The sequence below is a fragment of the Jaculus jaculus genome, chromosome 1, assembly GCF_020740685.1.
Source record: "Jaculus jaculus isolate mJacJac1 chromosome 1, mJacJac1.mat.Y.cur, whole genome shotgun sequence".
In the NCBI taxonomy this organism is placed as follows: Eukaryota; Metazoa; Chordata; class Mammalia; order Rodentia; family Dipodidae; genus Jaculus; species Jaculus jaculus.
In genome coordinates this window covers 227,196,357-227,213,124 of record NC_059102.1, presented here as the reverse complement: position 1 = coordinate 227,213,124, position 16,768 = coordinate 227,196,357, and the positions used below count along the sequence as shown (strand labels likewise).

General features: G+C 47.4%; 1 protein-coding gene across 1 annotated transcript; it reads right to left on the bottom strand.

Annotated features, from left to right (window-relative positions):
• Positions 1-866: 866 nt before the first annotated feature.
• On the bottom strand, positions 867-16,559 carry Map1lc3b (microtubule associated protein 1 light chain 3 beta). The gene is made up of 5 exons (XM_045141977.1): positions 16,423-16,559; positions 10,399-10,454; positions 4,207-4,313; positions 2,259-2,429; positions 867-2,097 (listed from the first exon to the last, which is right to left on the bottom strand). The coding sequence occupies exons 1-5, from the start codon at positions 16,460-16,462 to the stop codon at positions 2,085-2,087; spliced, it is 387 nt and encodes a 128-aa protein (XP_044997912.1). The 5' UTR covers positions 16,463-16,559; the 3' UTR covers positions 867-2,084.
• Between the last annotated feature and the right edge of the window lie 209 nt (positions 16,560-16,768).

The following is a 16,768-nucleotide window of genomic DNA, read 5'->3' as shown; positions in this document are numbered from 1 at the left end:
GGGTTTTTATGTTTTATTATACTTTGTTAAAAAGGAAAATAATTGTACATTTTTAGAATGTTTTTATGAGTAAATTTAATGTACTGAAAATAAAAAGTTAAAAAAAAAAAAACTTAGGTATTTCTATCATAGAATGTGAAGCAGGCAACCTTTCCAAGAACTTGTTTCTCCAAGTTGGGATAGGCCCTTTTAAGCCCTCTTTCTCTCTCAGTACTGCCGGACTTCTACCTGCACTTTGAAGTTCTCAGCTTTTCATACAGGGCCCTGAGGATTCCTCCTTGGGTTAAAGGTGTTTGGGGCTGGAGATTGTTAGAAGGGGACCTAGTGTAACAGTACTGTCCCTGGAACTGACTGACCAGCATCTTCAATGTTTAAGTAGCTATGAGGACAGCTGCACATGCCACCACACCCCTTTTCCAGAGACCCCAGCTGGCCCTCCTCAGTAAAAAGTACTCCCACTACCCCAGTGCAAAGTTTCCCTGTGGTTGAGCTGGGATTGCATGGCAGCTCAGAAGTGCCTGCTTAAACAGGAGGCACCAGAGCCTTTTACATTCTGGCCACTTGTCTGAGCGCTGATCTGTCCCATCTTTGAGCAGCCAGCAGCTATCCATATGGTGGCCTGAGTAAAGCCACCGCCATGCTCCCCCTCCCCTCAAATCATGTTTTGTGGTGATGCAAGGCTGCCTGGAACGTTCCCATAGTATCCAGGTTCACAGCCATCTTGGGGCTGCTGGTCAGCTCTCATGAGCACTGTTTGTCAAGCTGGTGGCAGGACCTTGACAAGGAGAGCAAAGTGCTGTGACCAGCGATGTGATAGAGATATGTGGGGTGCAATTCCCAGACTGGCCACACAAAACAGGCTTCAGAACAGTTTAGTTATGCCTTTATTCACTTAGTGCATTAAAAATGTACTTGTTTTAAAGACCCTATCAAAGTTCACCCTCAGCATGGCTTTTTTTTAAAAAAAGTATTATAGGAATCTTACCACCTTGTAGTTACAGTCATAGATATAATGATGTACACAATCTAAAGACAGGCTGAGAATTTACATAATTAAAAACATTAAAAGTTAGCAATGGACAGGTGCATGCAGAGGGAAGGGGTTGGTCACCCGTGAGGAGCCAGGGTCCAGAGACAGCCATGGTGCTTGCCCTCTGTAAGCAGGCAGCCCTTGGTCTCTCAGACTCCCAAACATGGGCCTGCTGCATACAGTCTGATGTGGGGTGAGCGTGATCATCCCGTGAATCTTCAGTGTACGCCTGCAGGTAGCAGGGCTTGCTTCAGTTGGACCTAGCAGGTGTTTAACTCGGCACACACATCTGTTAAGACCGTGTCTCCTGTTTGCTTCATAGCTGACATGCACATGGGGAAGAATCTTGACAGCTCTCTGACTGAACCACCCTTCTAAGTATGAGACACTTTTAAGAACATAGCTGTAATACTTAAGTAATAAATGTATCTATAGCTGTAAGTCCAGTAGCAGAGGGAGTGCATTGAATTTCAGTACTCTGGCTTGACCATTTTGATGTTTCCACTGTGCATCTGCTTGTTCCCTCACTGAAGCAGGCATCAGACCAGAGACGATCTACACCAGAAATGCACTTTTCTCTGCACTTTTGTAAGAAACCAGATCCAAACCATCCCTCATCTAAAGTCCCAACTTCCTGCTGAGCAGTGGCTCCTGCTGGGAGAACCATCTAGCCAGCACAGCAGGGTCAGGACCAGGATCCTCACAGTGCGCTCCTGCACACCTGACCATTTCTCGCACAGAGGCATCTGGGAGCCTGCTTTGACAACCTGGGCTTAGAGACCCATTGAGAGAGTTTCTCTAGGCAAATGGAAGCCCTTCTCTGAAAAGGTGGCAGGTTATGTGAACCTAGGGAAGAATCTTGGGCATCCTGGTGCCTGGACGCTGCTGCTCCAATTAAAGTCTTTACTGGAGGAGAAAAGCATTGAAATAACTTGGTCTAATTTATTGGCAATTTAAGATGCAAAGTACTTTATTTTTAAATGTCTAAAATTTGAAAACAAGATAGCTCAGGTTAAATAATAGTTTTCCAAAGCCGAATGTGCATGTGTGGAGCTCAAATTTTCTGGCTGAAATACAAAAAAAACAAAAAACATTTGCTAACACCCCTAGGTGGGCACCTACTGTTCTGATGATCTGTGAGTAGATGAACTGATCAAACTCAGCTGGTAACGTCCCTTTTTTTCCTTGGTAAGGGTTTTAAAAACTTAAGATATTGTTCTGCTCTTACACAGACAGCTTCATTCCAAACGTCTCCTGGGAGGCATACACCATGTACAGGAAGCCGTCTTCATCCTTCTCACTCTCATACACCTCAGAGATGGGTGTGGACACGCTCACCATGCTGTGCCCGTTCACCAGGAGGAAGAAGGCTTGATTAGCATTGAGCTGTAGGCGCCTTCTATCAAAGAAAAGTGTGAAGAAGTTGACATATCAACACTAATAAGCATGGAATGTGTAACCCACCCCACCCTACCCTACCGGGGATATTACTGTATTAAAACTAAATGATAGCCAGGTGGGGTGGGACGAAACACCTTTAATCCCAGCACTTAAAAGGCAGACAGGAGGATCACTTTGAGGCCAGCCCGGGCTACAGCAAGACCCTACCTCAAAAACAAAACAAAAGCAACATGACACTTGTGATCACAGTCCTAACAGATGGCTCTGATCACACACTGCTTCATCTGTAATAATTTTTTTTTTTTTTTTGAGGTAGGGTCTCACTCTAGCCCAGGCTGATCTGGAATTCACTATGTAGTCTCAGGGTGGCCTCGAACTCATGGCAATCCTCCTACCTCTGCCTCCCAAGTGCTGGGATTAAAGGTGTGTGCCACCACGCCCAGCTTTGTAATAGATGTTTTAAACGAGTTTAAAAACTAGAATGTGGACTGGAAAGATGGCTTCATGGTTAAGGTACTTCCTGCAAAACCTCAGGACCCAGGTTTGATTCCCCAATATCCACATAAGCCAATTGCACAAGGGGAGCAAAAGCATCTGGAGTTCTTTTGCAGAGGCTAGAGGCCCTGGCATGCCCATTCTCTATCTCTTATCTGCCCTTTTCTCTCTAAAATATTTTAAAAAAATAAAGCCAGGCGTGGTAGTACAAGCCTTTACTCCCAGCACTTGGGAGGCAGAGGTAGGAGGAGCGCTGCATGTTCAAGGCCACCCTGAGACTACATAGTGAATTCCAGGTCAGCCTGAGCTACAGTGAAACCCTACCTTGCAAAACTGAAAATAAACTTGGGCTGCAGAGATGACTCAGTCAGTGGTTAAGGTGCTGGCCTGCAAAGCCTAAGGACCCTGTATGAATCCCTAGAACCCACATAAAGCCAGATTAAAAAAATGGCACACGCACCTGGAGTTCACTTGCAATGGCTAGAGGTCCTGGCACGCCCATTCTCTCACTCTGTGCTTGCGAATATTTTTTTTTTATCTAGTAAAGCTGGATGTGGCACACACCTTTAGTCCCAGCACTTGGGAGGCAGAGGTAGGAGGATCACTATGAGTTTGAGGCCAACCTGAGACTACATAGTGAATTCCTAGTCAGCCTGGGCTAAAGCAAGACCCTACCTCAAAAAGCCAAAAAAAAAAAAAAAAAAAAAAAAAATATCTAGTTTAATCTCAGGGCAAAGCTGATACAATGTGTCCAACTTCTCTTTTATTAGTTTTGGGACATTAACTTTAGTAACATAAATTTTTTGGGATGGGTGGGGAGACAAGAGTCTCAATTGATAGGCCAGAACTAGCAGCAATTCTCCCTTGGCTTCCCAAGTGCTGTAATTACAGACTTTTCACCATTTTAAGGAAGAACCAGCATCTGAATGGCCATGGTCGAAGAGCCAGGAAGGTCCTAAGGTCAAGAGAACCAGGAGTCCTGTCATTTCATTAGGCTGGCAGACAGTCAAAACCAAAGCTGGGGACTGGAGAGAGGGTTCTGTGTAGTTAAAGGTGCTTGCTTGGCCTGGGTTCGATTCCCCAACCCATGTAAAGCCAAATGCAGAGGTGTATGCATCTGGAGTGAGTTTGTAATGGCAGGAGACTTTGGTGCACCCACACTGTCTTGCCATCTGCCTCTGTCTCAAATGAATAAATAAATATTGAAAATCTTAAAAAAAAAAAACAAATATGGATGAAGTGTCACTCAAGGTAATAAGACACAGGAAGTGACCAAATACCTAATTATCTTGATGAGCTCGCTCATGTTGACGTGGTCAGGTACAAGGAACTTGGTTTTATCCAGGACAGGCAGCTGCTTCTCACCCTTGTATCGTTCTATGATTACCTAGAGAAGCCAAGATTGACTTAAAAGCATGTAGCAGCAGCAAAAAATAAATAAAAAAATAAACTTGTCATGCTATAGTTGGCACATGCCAGGGTAGGGCACATTTTTCAGTTTCCTCATAGTTGTCCTATAAACAGTAATCAGCTCTGCCACTGTCCCTGACAAAACATAGCAAAGGAAGACAGGCGTGGTGGTACACGCCTTTAATCCCAGCAGTTGTGAGGCAGAGGTAGGAGGATTGCCACATGATCGAGGCCACCGTGATGCTACATAGTGAATTCCAGGTCAGCCTGGACTATAGCAAGACCTTACCTTGGGGGGAAAAGTAGCAAAGGAGAGAAAACACACACACCACCAGCAGGGAAGCAGGACCTGTATCTTTTGCTTGAGCCATGAAGTTACTTCCTGTCCAAAAAGGCTCAAAGTCTCAAGCAGAGAATGAGAACCAGCTCAGAGTACAGACATCCACCAAACAGCACTGACCACTCAACATGATGACAGCCAAGGATGGTAGCACATGCCTGAAATCCCAGCATTTGGGACTAGGTGGAGACAGGAGGATCACGAATTCAAGAGCAGCCTGGCCACATGACATCTTTCTCAAATCAACAAACAAGCAAGCAAGGAAGACCTGGCAAGTGCATAGCTTTTAAAGAAAGTAACCAGTGTTACTTTTCTTTTCCGAGGTAGGATCTCGCTCTGACCTGGAATTCACTGTAGTTCAAGCTGGTTTTGAACTCGCAGCAACCCTACCCCTGCCTCCCCAGTGCTGGGATTAAAGCGTATACCACCACACCCAGCTGTGTCACTTTTTTTCTTGAGAGCGGGTATGTAGCTTCATCTCTGTCCTGCTTCAGCCTAAGTACCAGGCATTGCCAGGCGAGGTGGCGCACGCCTTTAGTCCCAGCACTCAGGAAGCAGAGGTAGAAGGATCGCTGTGGTTCAAGGCCACCCTGACTGCATAGTGAATTCCAGGTCAGCTTGGGCTACAGTGAGACCCCACCTTGAAAACACTAAAAACAAAAACTAAGTACCAGGCGTATGACCCCATCCCAGCTGGTAAACTTAAGTTACAATATACCCAAGGTTTTCCTTTAATCCTAGCACTTGGGAGGCAGAGGCAGGAGGATGGTTGTGAGTTTGAGGCCACCCTGAGACTACCAGGTGAATTCCAGATCAGCCTGGCTACATCAAGACCCTATCTTGAAAAAATAAATTAAATTAAGTTAAAATCTGACCACAGGAGCTGGAGAGATGGCTCAGCAGTTAAAGGCACTTGCTTACAAAGCCTGATAGCCTGGGTTGGATTCCCCAGCATCTACATAGAGCCAGGTGCATGCAACTTGAGTTCAGCTGCTGTGGCAGAAGGCCCTGTTATGCCCATTCATTCTCATTCTCTCTCAAAAATCTGACAATAGGTCTTTGAGCCTTAGTAGCACGATATTTTTTATCCAAGTGCCACAGACATCCTTTGCCATGGACATAAAGTCCTCTCTGGTTACATACGAGACAGGATGGGAAATCAGTATGTGTTTCTTCAGGAGGGTTCATGTGGACATGGTCCTTGGATGAGACCTGCATATGTTTCCTTGTAAGGCCACCTCAAACTGTCCTGTCTGCCCTTAGTAAGAGCTTTTTTTTAGTGTGCTGTGGTAACTCTGATGTCCACAAAGAAAATACCAATACAAAGAAATACCAATGTGTGGACACAACACAGATGGACTGAAGCAGTGCAGGACTTCAGCCCAGGAGAGCTCAAGATCATGGCACCCTTCTGTTACAGGAGCACCACCAATGGATTAGGGAGCACTGCTGGCTGTCCTGAGCACCTTTCTTCACTCACTGCTATTAAGTCTGGTGTTTGTTAAGAATCTTCATGAATACACAAAACATCTAAAAATGTCAGGTTTAGGACTAGAGAGATGGCTTACTGGTTAAGGTGCTTGCCTGCAAAACTCAAAGACCTAGGTTCAATCCCAGGACCCATGTAAGCCAGATGCACAAAGCAGCACCTGTGTATGGAGTTTGTTTGCAGTGGCTGGAGACCCTAGTGTGTCCATTCTGTCTTTCTCCCCTTTCTCTTTCACTCAAGTAAATAAATTAAACAAAGTATTTAAATTAAAAAAATAAAGTCTGGGGCTGGAGAGATGGTTTAGCGGCTAAGCGCTTGCCTGTGAAGCCTAAGGACCCCGGTTCAAGGCTCGGTTCCCCAGGTCCCACGTTAGCCAGATGCACAAGGGGGTGCACATGTCTGGAGTTCATTTGCAGAGGCTGGAAGCCCTGGAGCGCCCATTCTATCTCTCTCCCTCTGTCTGTCTTTCTCCCTGTGTCTGTCTCTCTCAAATAAGTAAATAAAAAATGAACCAAAAAAAATTAAAAAAAAAAAGTCTGGCTTAGCCAGGCATAGTTACACATGCCTTTAATCCCAGAACTCAGAAGTCAGAGATAGGAAGATGGCTATGAGTTCAAGGCCACCACCATGAGACTACATAGTGAATTCCAGGTCACCCTGGGCTAGTGTGAGACCCAACCTTGAAAAACCAAAAGTTTTAGCCAGGCATGGTGGTACACACCTTTAATTCCAGCACTTGGGAGGCAGAGGTAGGAGTATCACCGTGAGTTCAAAGCCAACCTGAGACTACAATTCCAGGTCAGCCTAGGCTAGAGCAAGACCCTACCCTAAAATTAAAAAAAAAAAAATTAAGGGCTGAAGAGATGGCTTAGAGGCTAAGGCATTTGCCTGCAAAGCCTAAGGACCCAGGTTCAATTTCCCAGAACCCACATCTGGAGTTCATCTGCAGTGGCTGGAGGCTCTGGCACACCCATTCTCCACCTGCCTCCCCGCCCCTCCCCCCCAGTCAATAAATAGAATAATAGGCTGGGCATGGTGGCACACGCCTTTAATCCCAGCACTCAGGAGGCAAAGGTAGGAGGATTGCAGGGAGTTCAAGGCCACCCTGAGACTACATGGTGAATTCCAGGTCACCTAGACCTAGAGCGAGACCCTATCTTGAAAAACCAAAATAAGTTAAAATAGTAATTTTTAAAAAATTAAAATATCTGCTTCATTTTTAAGTCTTTCATGTTTTTCCCTTACTCTTCTAATTCGGGAGAGTTGTGTAGGCCATGGCAGAAGATGAGTGGATAGTCTGAATAGTGCCTCTGCCCTTGCCATGGCAACCTATTCTTAAGCAGAGTGCTATGAGCTTGGCTCTCACACCTGCTTGGTGTTATGCATGTGTGGAAGAACAACTAGGTTGTGTCCCTACAGAGAACTTGATGCTGCAGCAAAAAAAAGCACACTGGAGCTGGCCATGGTGACACATGCCTTTAATCCCAACACTCAGGAGACAGAGGTGGGAGGATCACTGTGAGTTCAAGGCCAGCCTGAGACTACATAATGAATTCCAGGTCAGCTTGAGCTTAGGTGAGACCCTACCTTGAAAAACAAAAACATATCAAAAAAAGGAGAAGAGGAGGAGGAAGAAGAACAAGAGGAGGAGGAGGAGGAGGAGGAGGAGGAAGCAGCAGCAACAGACTGGTGGGTAAGATGGGGACTAGCACTGTTTGAAAGCTCTATAGCTGTAAGTGCGAGCAAGTACAACCAGCAGATTCACAAGTATCCAAAGCAAAGGGCAGCCTAAACTGAGGAAATCCTACTCAGAGAGCCCTGTCCAGAAAGCTTACTCCTAAACTATACCTCACCTTAATGTGAGGACAGATTGTGAAAGGGCTAACCAGTACAGAGAAAACTGAACATGTCCTACCGGGCTGGGAAACCCCACCCCCAGCCCACAGCACTAAGCCCAGCCCTCGTCCTTACCGCCCTTCCCCTTGGGGACCCTACCCCTTGGTGTGCCTGCGCTATGAACTGGCCTTGAGAAAGCAACCAAGAAGCACCTGCAGAACTTGGCAGTGGCGCTTCAGTGATCCCCAACACTGGATGATGATACCAGAGCACAATGATCTAGAAGTCTTTGCAGTCACATTTTACAGAGGAACTTTATAGTAACTAGCCCAAAACTACTTAGCAACTTTGAACCTAGGTGTGGAACTCAGCCTGTGAGACCCAAGGCACCCTTCTGATCACTGCAGACCTCGCCCCTCAGTCTAAGCTTTAGCCCACCACCAGGGACACAGTACGGGGTATGGTGATGGCTGTTGATAGCAAAACAGCAAGTAGCTGAGCCTCCTCCGCCCCAACAGTGACATGAAGGAGGGATGTTCTCTCTTTATCCCCTGCAATGCGGCCAAGATGGAAGAGCCTACTCAGGAACATCTCGGAGCTTCCTTCAGGAGACTGTAATGCTTTTTTTCCAGAATGAAATAGTGGACTGCAGTGGAGCTTAGGAGGAGCGCACATCAGGCCTTGTTAAATCCCCATCACCACAAAGGGGGGAAAAAAAAAACCTTCTCTGTCCCTCTAATCCTTTCCCCTAAATAATGACATTTAATTCCTGGAGTCCATACTATGAGGGCACCAAACTGAGATTAGGAAGAAAATGTGATTAGCTAACAAAACTGCTGTTGAACTATCTTGACTCTGTTACAAAAATGACACAAAGAAAGAAAGGGGGGGGGTGGAGAGACGGCTTAGCACTTAGTCAAGCCTGAGCCTCTGCAAAGCCTAAGGACCCAGGTTTGATTTCCCAGGACCCTTGGAAGCCAGATGAACAAAGTGGTGCATGCATCTGGAGCTCGTTGCAGTGGCTGGAGGCCCTGGAGCACTCATTCTTTCCCTACCTGCCTTTCTTTCTTCCTCAAATAAAAAAAATTTTTATAAAGGGTAGAGAAAGGAACAGAGGAGAATACTTAATAGGTTGATATTGTATATATGTAATTACAATGATTGTAATGGGGAGGTAATATGATGGAGAATGGAATTTCAAATGGGAAAGTGTGGGGAGGGAGGGAATTACCATGGGATATATTTTATAATCATGGAAAATGTTAATAAAAGTTTTTCATTAAAAAAAAAATTTTTTTTTAATGACACAAAGGGGTTAGAGAGATGGCTTTGCAGTTAAGGTGCTTGCCTGCAGAGCCCAACAATCCCGGTTTGATTCCCCCATGTAAAACCAGATGCAAAGTGGCACATGCATCTTCAATTTGTTTGCTGCGGTTCACCCATTCTGCCTATCTGCTTCCTCTCTCCCTCTTTCACCTTGCAAATAAATTAAAATTAGGCTAGATTCCCCAGGACCCATGTAAGCCAGATGCACAAGGTGATGCATGTATCTGAAGTTCCTTTCAGCAGCTGGAGGCCCTGATGCAACCAATCTCTCTACCTCTTTCTCTCTCTCTCTAATCAATATTTTATTTTATTGAGTTTTTCGAGGAAAGGTTTCACTCTAGCTCTGGCTGACTTGGAATTCACTCTGTAGTCTCAGGGTGGCCTCAAACTCACAGTGATGCTATTACCTCTGCATCCTGAGTGCTGGGATTAAAGGGGTGCGCCACCATGCCCAGCTTCAAATAAATAAATAAATAAATAATAAACTGGGCATGGTGGTGCACGCCTTTAATCCCAGCGCTCAGGATGCAGAGGTAATAGCATCACTGTGCATTCAAGGCCACCCTGAAAACACAGAATGAATTCCAGGTCAGCCTGGGCTAGCTTAAGACCCTACCTGGGGAGGGGGCAGAGGCTAGACAGATGCTTAGTGGTTAAGGCACTTGCCTGTGAAGCATAAGGACCCAGGTTTGATTCCCCAATACCCATTTAAGCCAGCAGTAGCTAGAGGCCCTAGCAGGCCCATCTTCTCTCTCTCTCTCCATAAATAAATGAAGTATTTTTTTAAATGACCCTACCTTGAGGAAAGGGGAAAAAAGCCAGGCTTGGTGATGCACACCTTGAATCTCAGCACTGGAGAGGCAGAGGTAGGAGGATCACTGGGAGTTCAAGGCCACCCTAAGACTACATAGTGAATTCCAGGTCAGCTTGGACAAGAGCAAGATCCTACCTTGGGGAGGGGGACACAATCTGATTGTCTAAGGATTAGGTATGGAATCTGTGCGAAGAGGTGTGCAGGAGTCCCTCTCCTATGTTCATGCACAATGGAGATGGCTGGCTCAGAACACCTACCGGGATCTTGGTGGGATGCTGCTCTCGGATAAGCCGGACATCTTCTACTCTCTGTTCTGAAATGAAAGGAAGAGACAGCAACATCAGGGGCCAGATGGCCTCTTCCCAGTCAGTGTTCATGATAACGGGTGGTGTTCCCAAGGATGTCTTACCACTATTCATAATGTCAATTATTAATTTTCCATAGTTTAATTTGGATACAAATACATTAAAAACCAAGCATAGAAGACTTATAATTGGCCAGCCAGGTCAAATGAGCCAACGGGTGCAATAGTGGCACGTCTGTCATGGTGGAAACCAACTGCCCTCCAATTGGACTACAGGTCCACTCCAATAGGGGGGAATACATCCCTAACACTGAAAACTTAAAACAGGGTAGTCATGAGCCCTAGGGGTGTAACATCTGCTGATGTCTGGATAAGTGTATATACTATGCTTATCCAACTGCCCAGTAAGCACTTCTCTTAATATGTATACCCTTATATTAACGCTACTCTTACTTTGGGTAGAGAATCTTATCTTTTCAGATAGTAGTGACCTTGGGATGACTCAGAAGGTATCACAGTGCTGGAAAGAAGTGACTGGAGTACTGAGTAACATCTCGATCACACCTTCCAAGGCTCAGGGTCTAATGCAGAAGAGGTGGCATAAAGAATATAAGAGCCAAAGGAAGGGTAGGACTCCTTAACATGCTCCTCCAGAAACAAAATGGCCTGCATATCCATGACCTCACTGTGCCTGACACTACCTACACAAGACCAACATAAGAGGAGGAAAAGATCATGACACCAAAATAGAGACTGACTGAGATGGGGAGGGGATATGATGGAGAATGGAATTTCAAAGGGGAAAGTGAAGGGGGGGAGGGTATTACCATGGGATATTTTTTATAATCATGGAAAATGTTAATAAAAAATGAGGAAAAAAAAAACAAGCATAGTTCTATGGAAATTTCTCATGTCACTTCCAGTATGCTAATGAAACTTAAATGAAACTACTTGCATGACTGGTAGCACATGCCTTTGAGCTGTCACACATGAATTCCAGGTCAGCCTGGGCTACAGCGAGTCCCTACCTAGAAAAACACAAAATCAAAACCAAAAAGCAGCAAGGCATGGTGGTGCACACCTTTAATCCCAGCACTTGGGAGGCAGAGGTAGGGAGGATACTGTGAGTATAAGGACACCCTGATACTACATAGTAAGTTCCAGGTCAGCCTGGGTGGAGTGAGACCATACGCTCTGAAAACCTAAAGAAAAAAGAAATTAAGAGACTACTCATAAAGGAGAGAAAAATAATAGCCATTTGGGATTTGATTTGTGTTTTCTTGAGATGGTCTCACCATATATGTGGCCCAGGATGGCCTCAAATTGCAGATCCTATTGTCTGAGTTGCTAAGTACTGTGGGATTTCAGGTGTGTACCACACTTGGCTTTATGTAAATTTTAAGCATTTGCCTAAATACCTAAAAGCCAAAACTCAAGCTGGTGGTGGTGGCTTACACCTATAATCCCAGTACTCTAAAGGCTGTGGACGGAGAATCTGTTGAGTTCTAGGCTAGTCTGGCCTTCAGAGTTTCAAGTCAGCCTGGAATGGAGTGAGCTCTTGCCTTAAAAAGAAGGCCGGGGGGGGGGGGGGGGGGGGGGTTTGCTGGAAGGATGGCTTAGCAGTTAAGGCATTTGCCTGCACAGTCAAAGGACCCAGGTTTGATTCTCCAGGTCCCACCTAAGCCAAATGCATAAGGTTGTGCACGCATCTGGAGTTCATTTGCAGTGTCTGAAGGCCCTGGCACACCTATTCTATCTTCCTCTTTCCTTCTCTCCTCTCTCTTCCCCCTCCCTTCCTCTCCCCCCTCCCTGTGTGTGTGTGTGTGTGTGTGTGTGTGTGTCTCGTAAAAGAAATCAAATAAATGTGGAAGGAAGAAGGGGAGGGGAGAGGAGAAGGGGAGGGGAGGGAAGGGGAGAAGGGGAGGGGAGGGAAGGGGAGAAGGGGAGGGGAGGGAAGGGGAGAAGGGGAGGGGAGGGGAGGAAAGGAAGGGAGGGAGGGAGGGGTGTGGTGGTGCACTCCTTTAATCCTAGTACTCAGGAGGCAGAGGTAGGAGTGTTGTTAAATCCAAGGCCACCCTGAAACTATATAGTGAAATACAAGTCAGTTTGGGCTAGAGCAAGACCCTACTTCGGAAAAAAACAAAACAAAACAAAAAGCACTAAGTGTACCAAGTGTAGTAGCTCACATTTATGATCCCATGATCCCAGGACTAGAAGACTGAGAAAAGAGGTTTGCTGTTTAAGGCCAGCTTGGGCTATAGAGTGAGACTCTGCCAAAAAAGGGAGGAGGGGTGCTGCAGAGGGGGCTTCAGTGGTTAAGATGCTTGCCTGGGAAGCCAAAGGACCCAGGTTTTATTCCCCAGTATCCATGTTAGCTAAATTCACAAGGGAGCACATGTGTCTGGAGTTCCTTTGCAGTGGCTAGAGGCCCTGGTGTGCCCATTCTGTCTCTCTCTTCTCTCTCTTTGCCTGAAAATTTGTTAAATAATTTTATTTTAATTAAAAAAGGGAGCTGGGCATGGTAGCACACTCCTTTAATCCCAGCCCTTGGGAAAACAGAGATAGGAGGATCGCTGTGAGTTCAAGGCCACCCTGAGACTACACAGAGAATTCTAGGTCAGCCTGAAATAGAAGCAAGACCCTACCTCAAAAAGACAAAAAAAAATTTTTAAGGGTGGGCTGGACAGATGGCTTAACAGTTAAGGTACTTGCCTGCAAACCAAAGGACCCAGGTTCTATGCCCCAGGACGTAAGCCAGATGCACAAGGGGGCACACACATCTGGAGTTCATTTGCAGCTGCTGGAGCCCCTAGTGCACCCATTCATATTCTCTCTCTCTACCTATTTTTCTCTCTCAAATTAAAAAAAAAAAAATTAAAAGAAAAAGAGTTGGAGATGACTCAGTAATTAACGCACTTCCCTGCGAAGCCTAATGACCTGGGTTCAATTCCCCAATAAAGCCAGATGCACAAAATGGCACATGCATATGGAGTTCATTTGCAGTGGCTAAAGGCCCTGATGCACCCATTCTCTTTTCCTATCTTCTCCCTTTCCTTAAAAGTGCTGAGCTTGGCCAGGCATGGTGGTATATGCCTTTAAGCACTCAGGAGGCGGAGGTAGGAGGATCGTTGTGAGTTCGAGGCCACCTTGAGACTACATAGTGAATTCCAGGTCAGCCTGGGCTACAGCAATACCCTATCTCTTAAAAAAAAAAAAAGCAGGTTTGTTTCAGTGGGTGACAAAAAAGGAAAGTCTAAGATAAAGCCAGGCATGGTGGTATTTAGTCCCAGCACTCGGAAGGCAAAGGTAGGAGGATTACTGTGAGTTCAAGGCCACCCTGAGACTACACAGTGAATTCCAGGCCAGCCTGGGCTAGAGTGAGACCCTACCTTGGGGAAAAAAAAAAAAGTCAAAGGTAAGGCTTCAACATCAGAAGACCCAGAGGGAAAAGACAGAAATGGTTGCTTTTTACCAGAAGAGGGAAACGGAGGTGTCAAGGAGACAAGGGACAACAGAGGCAATGGCTCAGCCCCTTGATGGACTGCCAGGACAGTGAACTGGGGAGAATCTGGGGGCGGGTATGTGCTCTGGCGTACTAAGTACCTGGCTTTTTTTAAGCAGACAGCTAATATTCTGCTTAATGGCTGCATTCCCAACACTGAAAGATGGTGCATGTGCCATTCTTCTACCCCATTCTATCTCTGATGCTGTAATGACATGTTTACTGTTTCCCTCCGGAGACTGCCCAGGGAAATCAGGAACCCAGTTCTAGCCAGCTCAGCATCCCACCTGTGCCCCCAGCCGGACTGGTACAGAGAAGATGGCTAATCCAATAATGCAAGCTGCAGGATCTCCATCCCAGGTTCCTTCCTTTCTCTGGCCTCTGAGAAGCACCAAGAACCCCACAAGCAGATAAACTAAGGCAGAAGTCTGAAGTACACCTTATTTTACCATCATATCATTTGCAAAGTTGTTTAGAGTTATCCCCTGCATTTCTACTTATACATTTTCAAGGATATATTGCACTGAATGAAATCTAAAAATAAATGATGCCCAGTTACCAAGTTGTAAATATACCACCTAGTCCATCACCAAGTGACAGACCTTAAGCTGTGACCTAGGTTTTGACCAATTATCTTACTCTTGTGATAACCTATTACAGTACTTGAGGCTGTTTAGTTTGGACCCACAAACTAACTTCCCTAGAGTCACATGTTTCACTAGAGCAGCTGAAGACTTAAGTTTACCAACCTGAATTAAATTTCAGCAGAGCAGAATCTAGAACACAGATCTGTTATTATTTCCTCACTGATGATAAGACTAATTAGCCGGGCATGGTGGTGCACGTCTTTCATCCCAGCACTTGGGAGGCAGGGGTAGGATCACAGTGAGTTCGAGGCCACCCTAAGACTACACAGTGAATTCCAGGTAAGCCTGGACTATAAGACCCTACCACAGAAAACCAATTTTTTTTTTTTTTTTTTTTTGGTTTTTTGAGGTAGGGTCTCACTCTGGCTCAGGCTGATCTGGAATTCACTGAGTCTCAGGGTGGTCTCAAACTGACAGTGATCCTCCTCCGCCTCCCTCCTGAGTGCTAGGATGAAAGGTGTGCGCCACCACTCCCAGCTTGTTTCCTCAATTTAATGTGTGGAGTTGATGATGTTCTCCCAAGAATCTGCAAGGGTGCACTTCTGTCTCTTTGACTCAGTCTTGATCCTCTCCCGAACCCCACTGTGGGTTAATGAGGGCTACCTCCTGGGAAAAACGTGTGGCCGGACCAAAAGCTAAAGGGACCAGCCTGGGTCCCACCCAAGTTCTCCAGCTACAAAGGTTGTTTGGGGTGAGCCCTAAGTCCACTGTTTTGTTTTGCTTTTTCAAGGTAAGGTCTCAGTCTAGCTCAGGCTGACCTGGATTTCACTATGTAGTCTCAGGGCTGCCTCGAACTCACGGTGATCCTCCTACCTCCCGAGTACTGGGATTAAAGGCATGTGACACCATGCCCGGCTCTCCACTGAATTTTAAGAATTCCCTCCCACTTGGTAAAGCAAACCAGCTGAGAGCTCTACTCAGTTTTAAATTACCGTTAAAACTCACGCACGTGGAAAAAGTGGTCTTAGGTTCATAAAGGAGTCTCTCCAAACAAATGAATTCTCTACTACTATTACTGTGTGACAGAATCTCTAAAAAGTGTCTGTGCCCATGGCCGAGACTGCCACTCAAAAGCACGGGAAACAGGTGTCCCTGTGATATGTGACACTTTTCTGCAGGACCATTAGAGAGGTCTTGAAAAGGAGGTGTGGGGGGAGGGGGAGCGTGTGTGAAGGGCAAACTCCCAAACTTTTCCCACCCTCGTTCCTCTTCCTCAGAGATTGTTCCAGGCTAAGGAAAAATCCCCAGAAGCAAAGAGAAAATACGCGTAGTTTCCGTTACGAGACAAAGGGGTCATCTTCCCGCACACAAACGTCCCCGACCGGGACCCGCCTTCGACGAGGGCGTCCAGAGGGCCGGGCCCGACACAAACCCGCCTGGCTGCTGCCCCCTGGGGGCTCCCGGGGGAGCGTGGGACGCCGGCAGTCCACTGAGGTCACCCCCGAGCGTCTCCGCCACGGAAGCCGCTGCGGACTGCCCCGACCGCGTCGCCCGCGCGAGCCCGGCGGACGCTCGGCTAGACGGCGGGGCGGCGGGACGCGCGGGTTCGCGGCCCAGGCCTCGGCCACGCCGGCTTTCGTCGCGGGCCGGACTCGGGGGAAGGCGGCCCCACCGACGCCGTCGACGCGGCCCGCGCGCGTTCCCAACACGACCCCGCGGCGGCCCCGCGGCGCGGCGCGGCCCGGCCCGGCCCGGCCCGCAACGCCCCACCGCCCCGCGCGCCTCCCGCGGCCGGTCCTCGCGCCCCTGCCCGCACCGCCGCGCGTGGACCACCCCTCGGCCCGCACCGCCGCGCGTGGACCACCCCTCGGCCCGCGCCGCCGCCCACCGAAGGTACGGCGCTGCTTGAAGGTCTTTTCCGACGGCATAGTGCGGGAGTCCCCTGCTCGGCGACAGCTGCTCCGGCTCCGGCGAAGGCTACTTCCCTTGTGTCTCCTCAGCCCGCAGCCCGGTCAGGTGACCGACGTCACGTCAGAGGGGGCGTGGCCACGGCGGGCCCGGGCCGCCGCCATGATGGGCGTGGCGGAACCCGCGAGGCCACGCGCGGCGTCGGGAGCCGGGGGCGGGGTTGTGTGGCGCGGCGGCGGCGGCGGCGGCGGCGGCGGAGGAGGAGTTTAACGCGTTGGTCCAGCATTTTGACTTAGAATTTGAGGAAAAGTGACTTCGATTCTGAA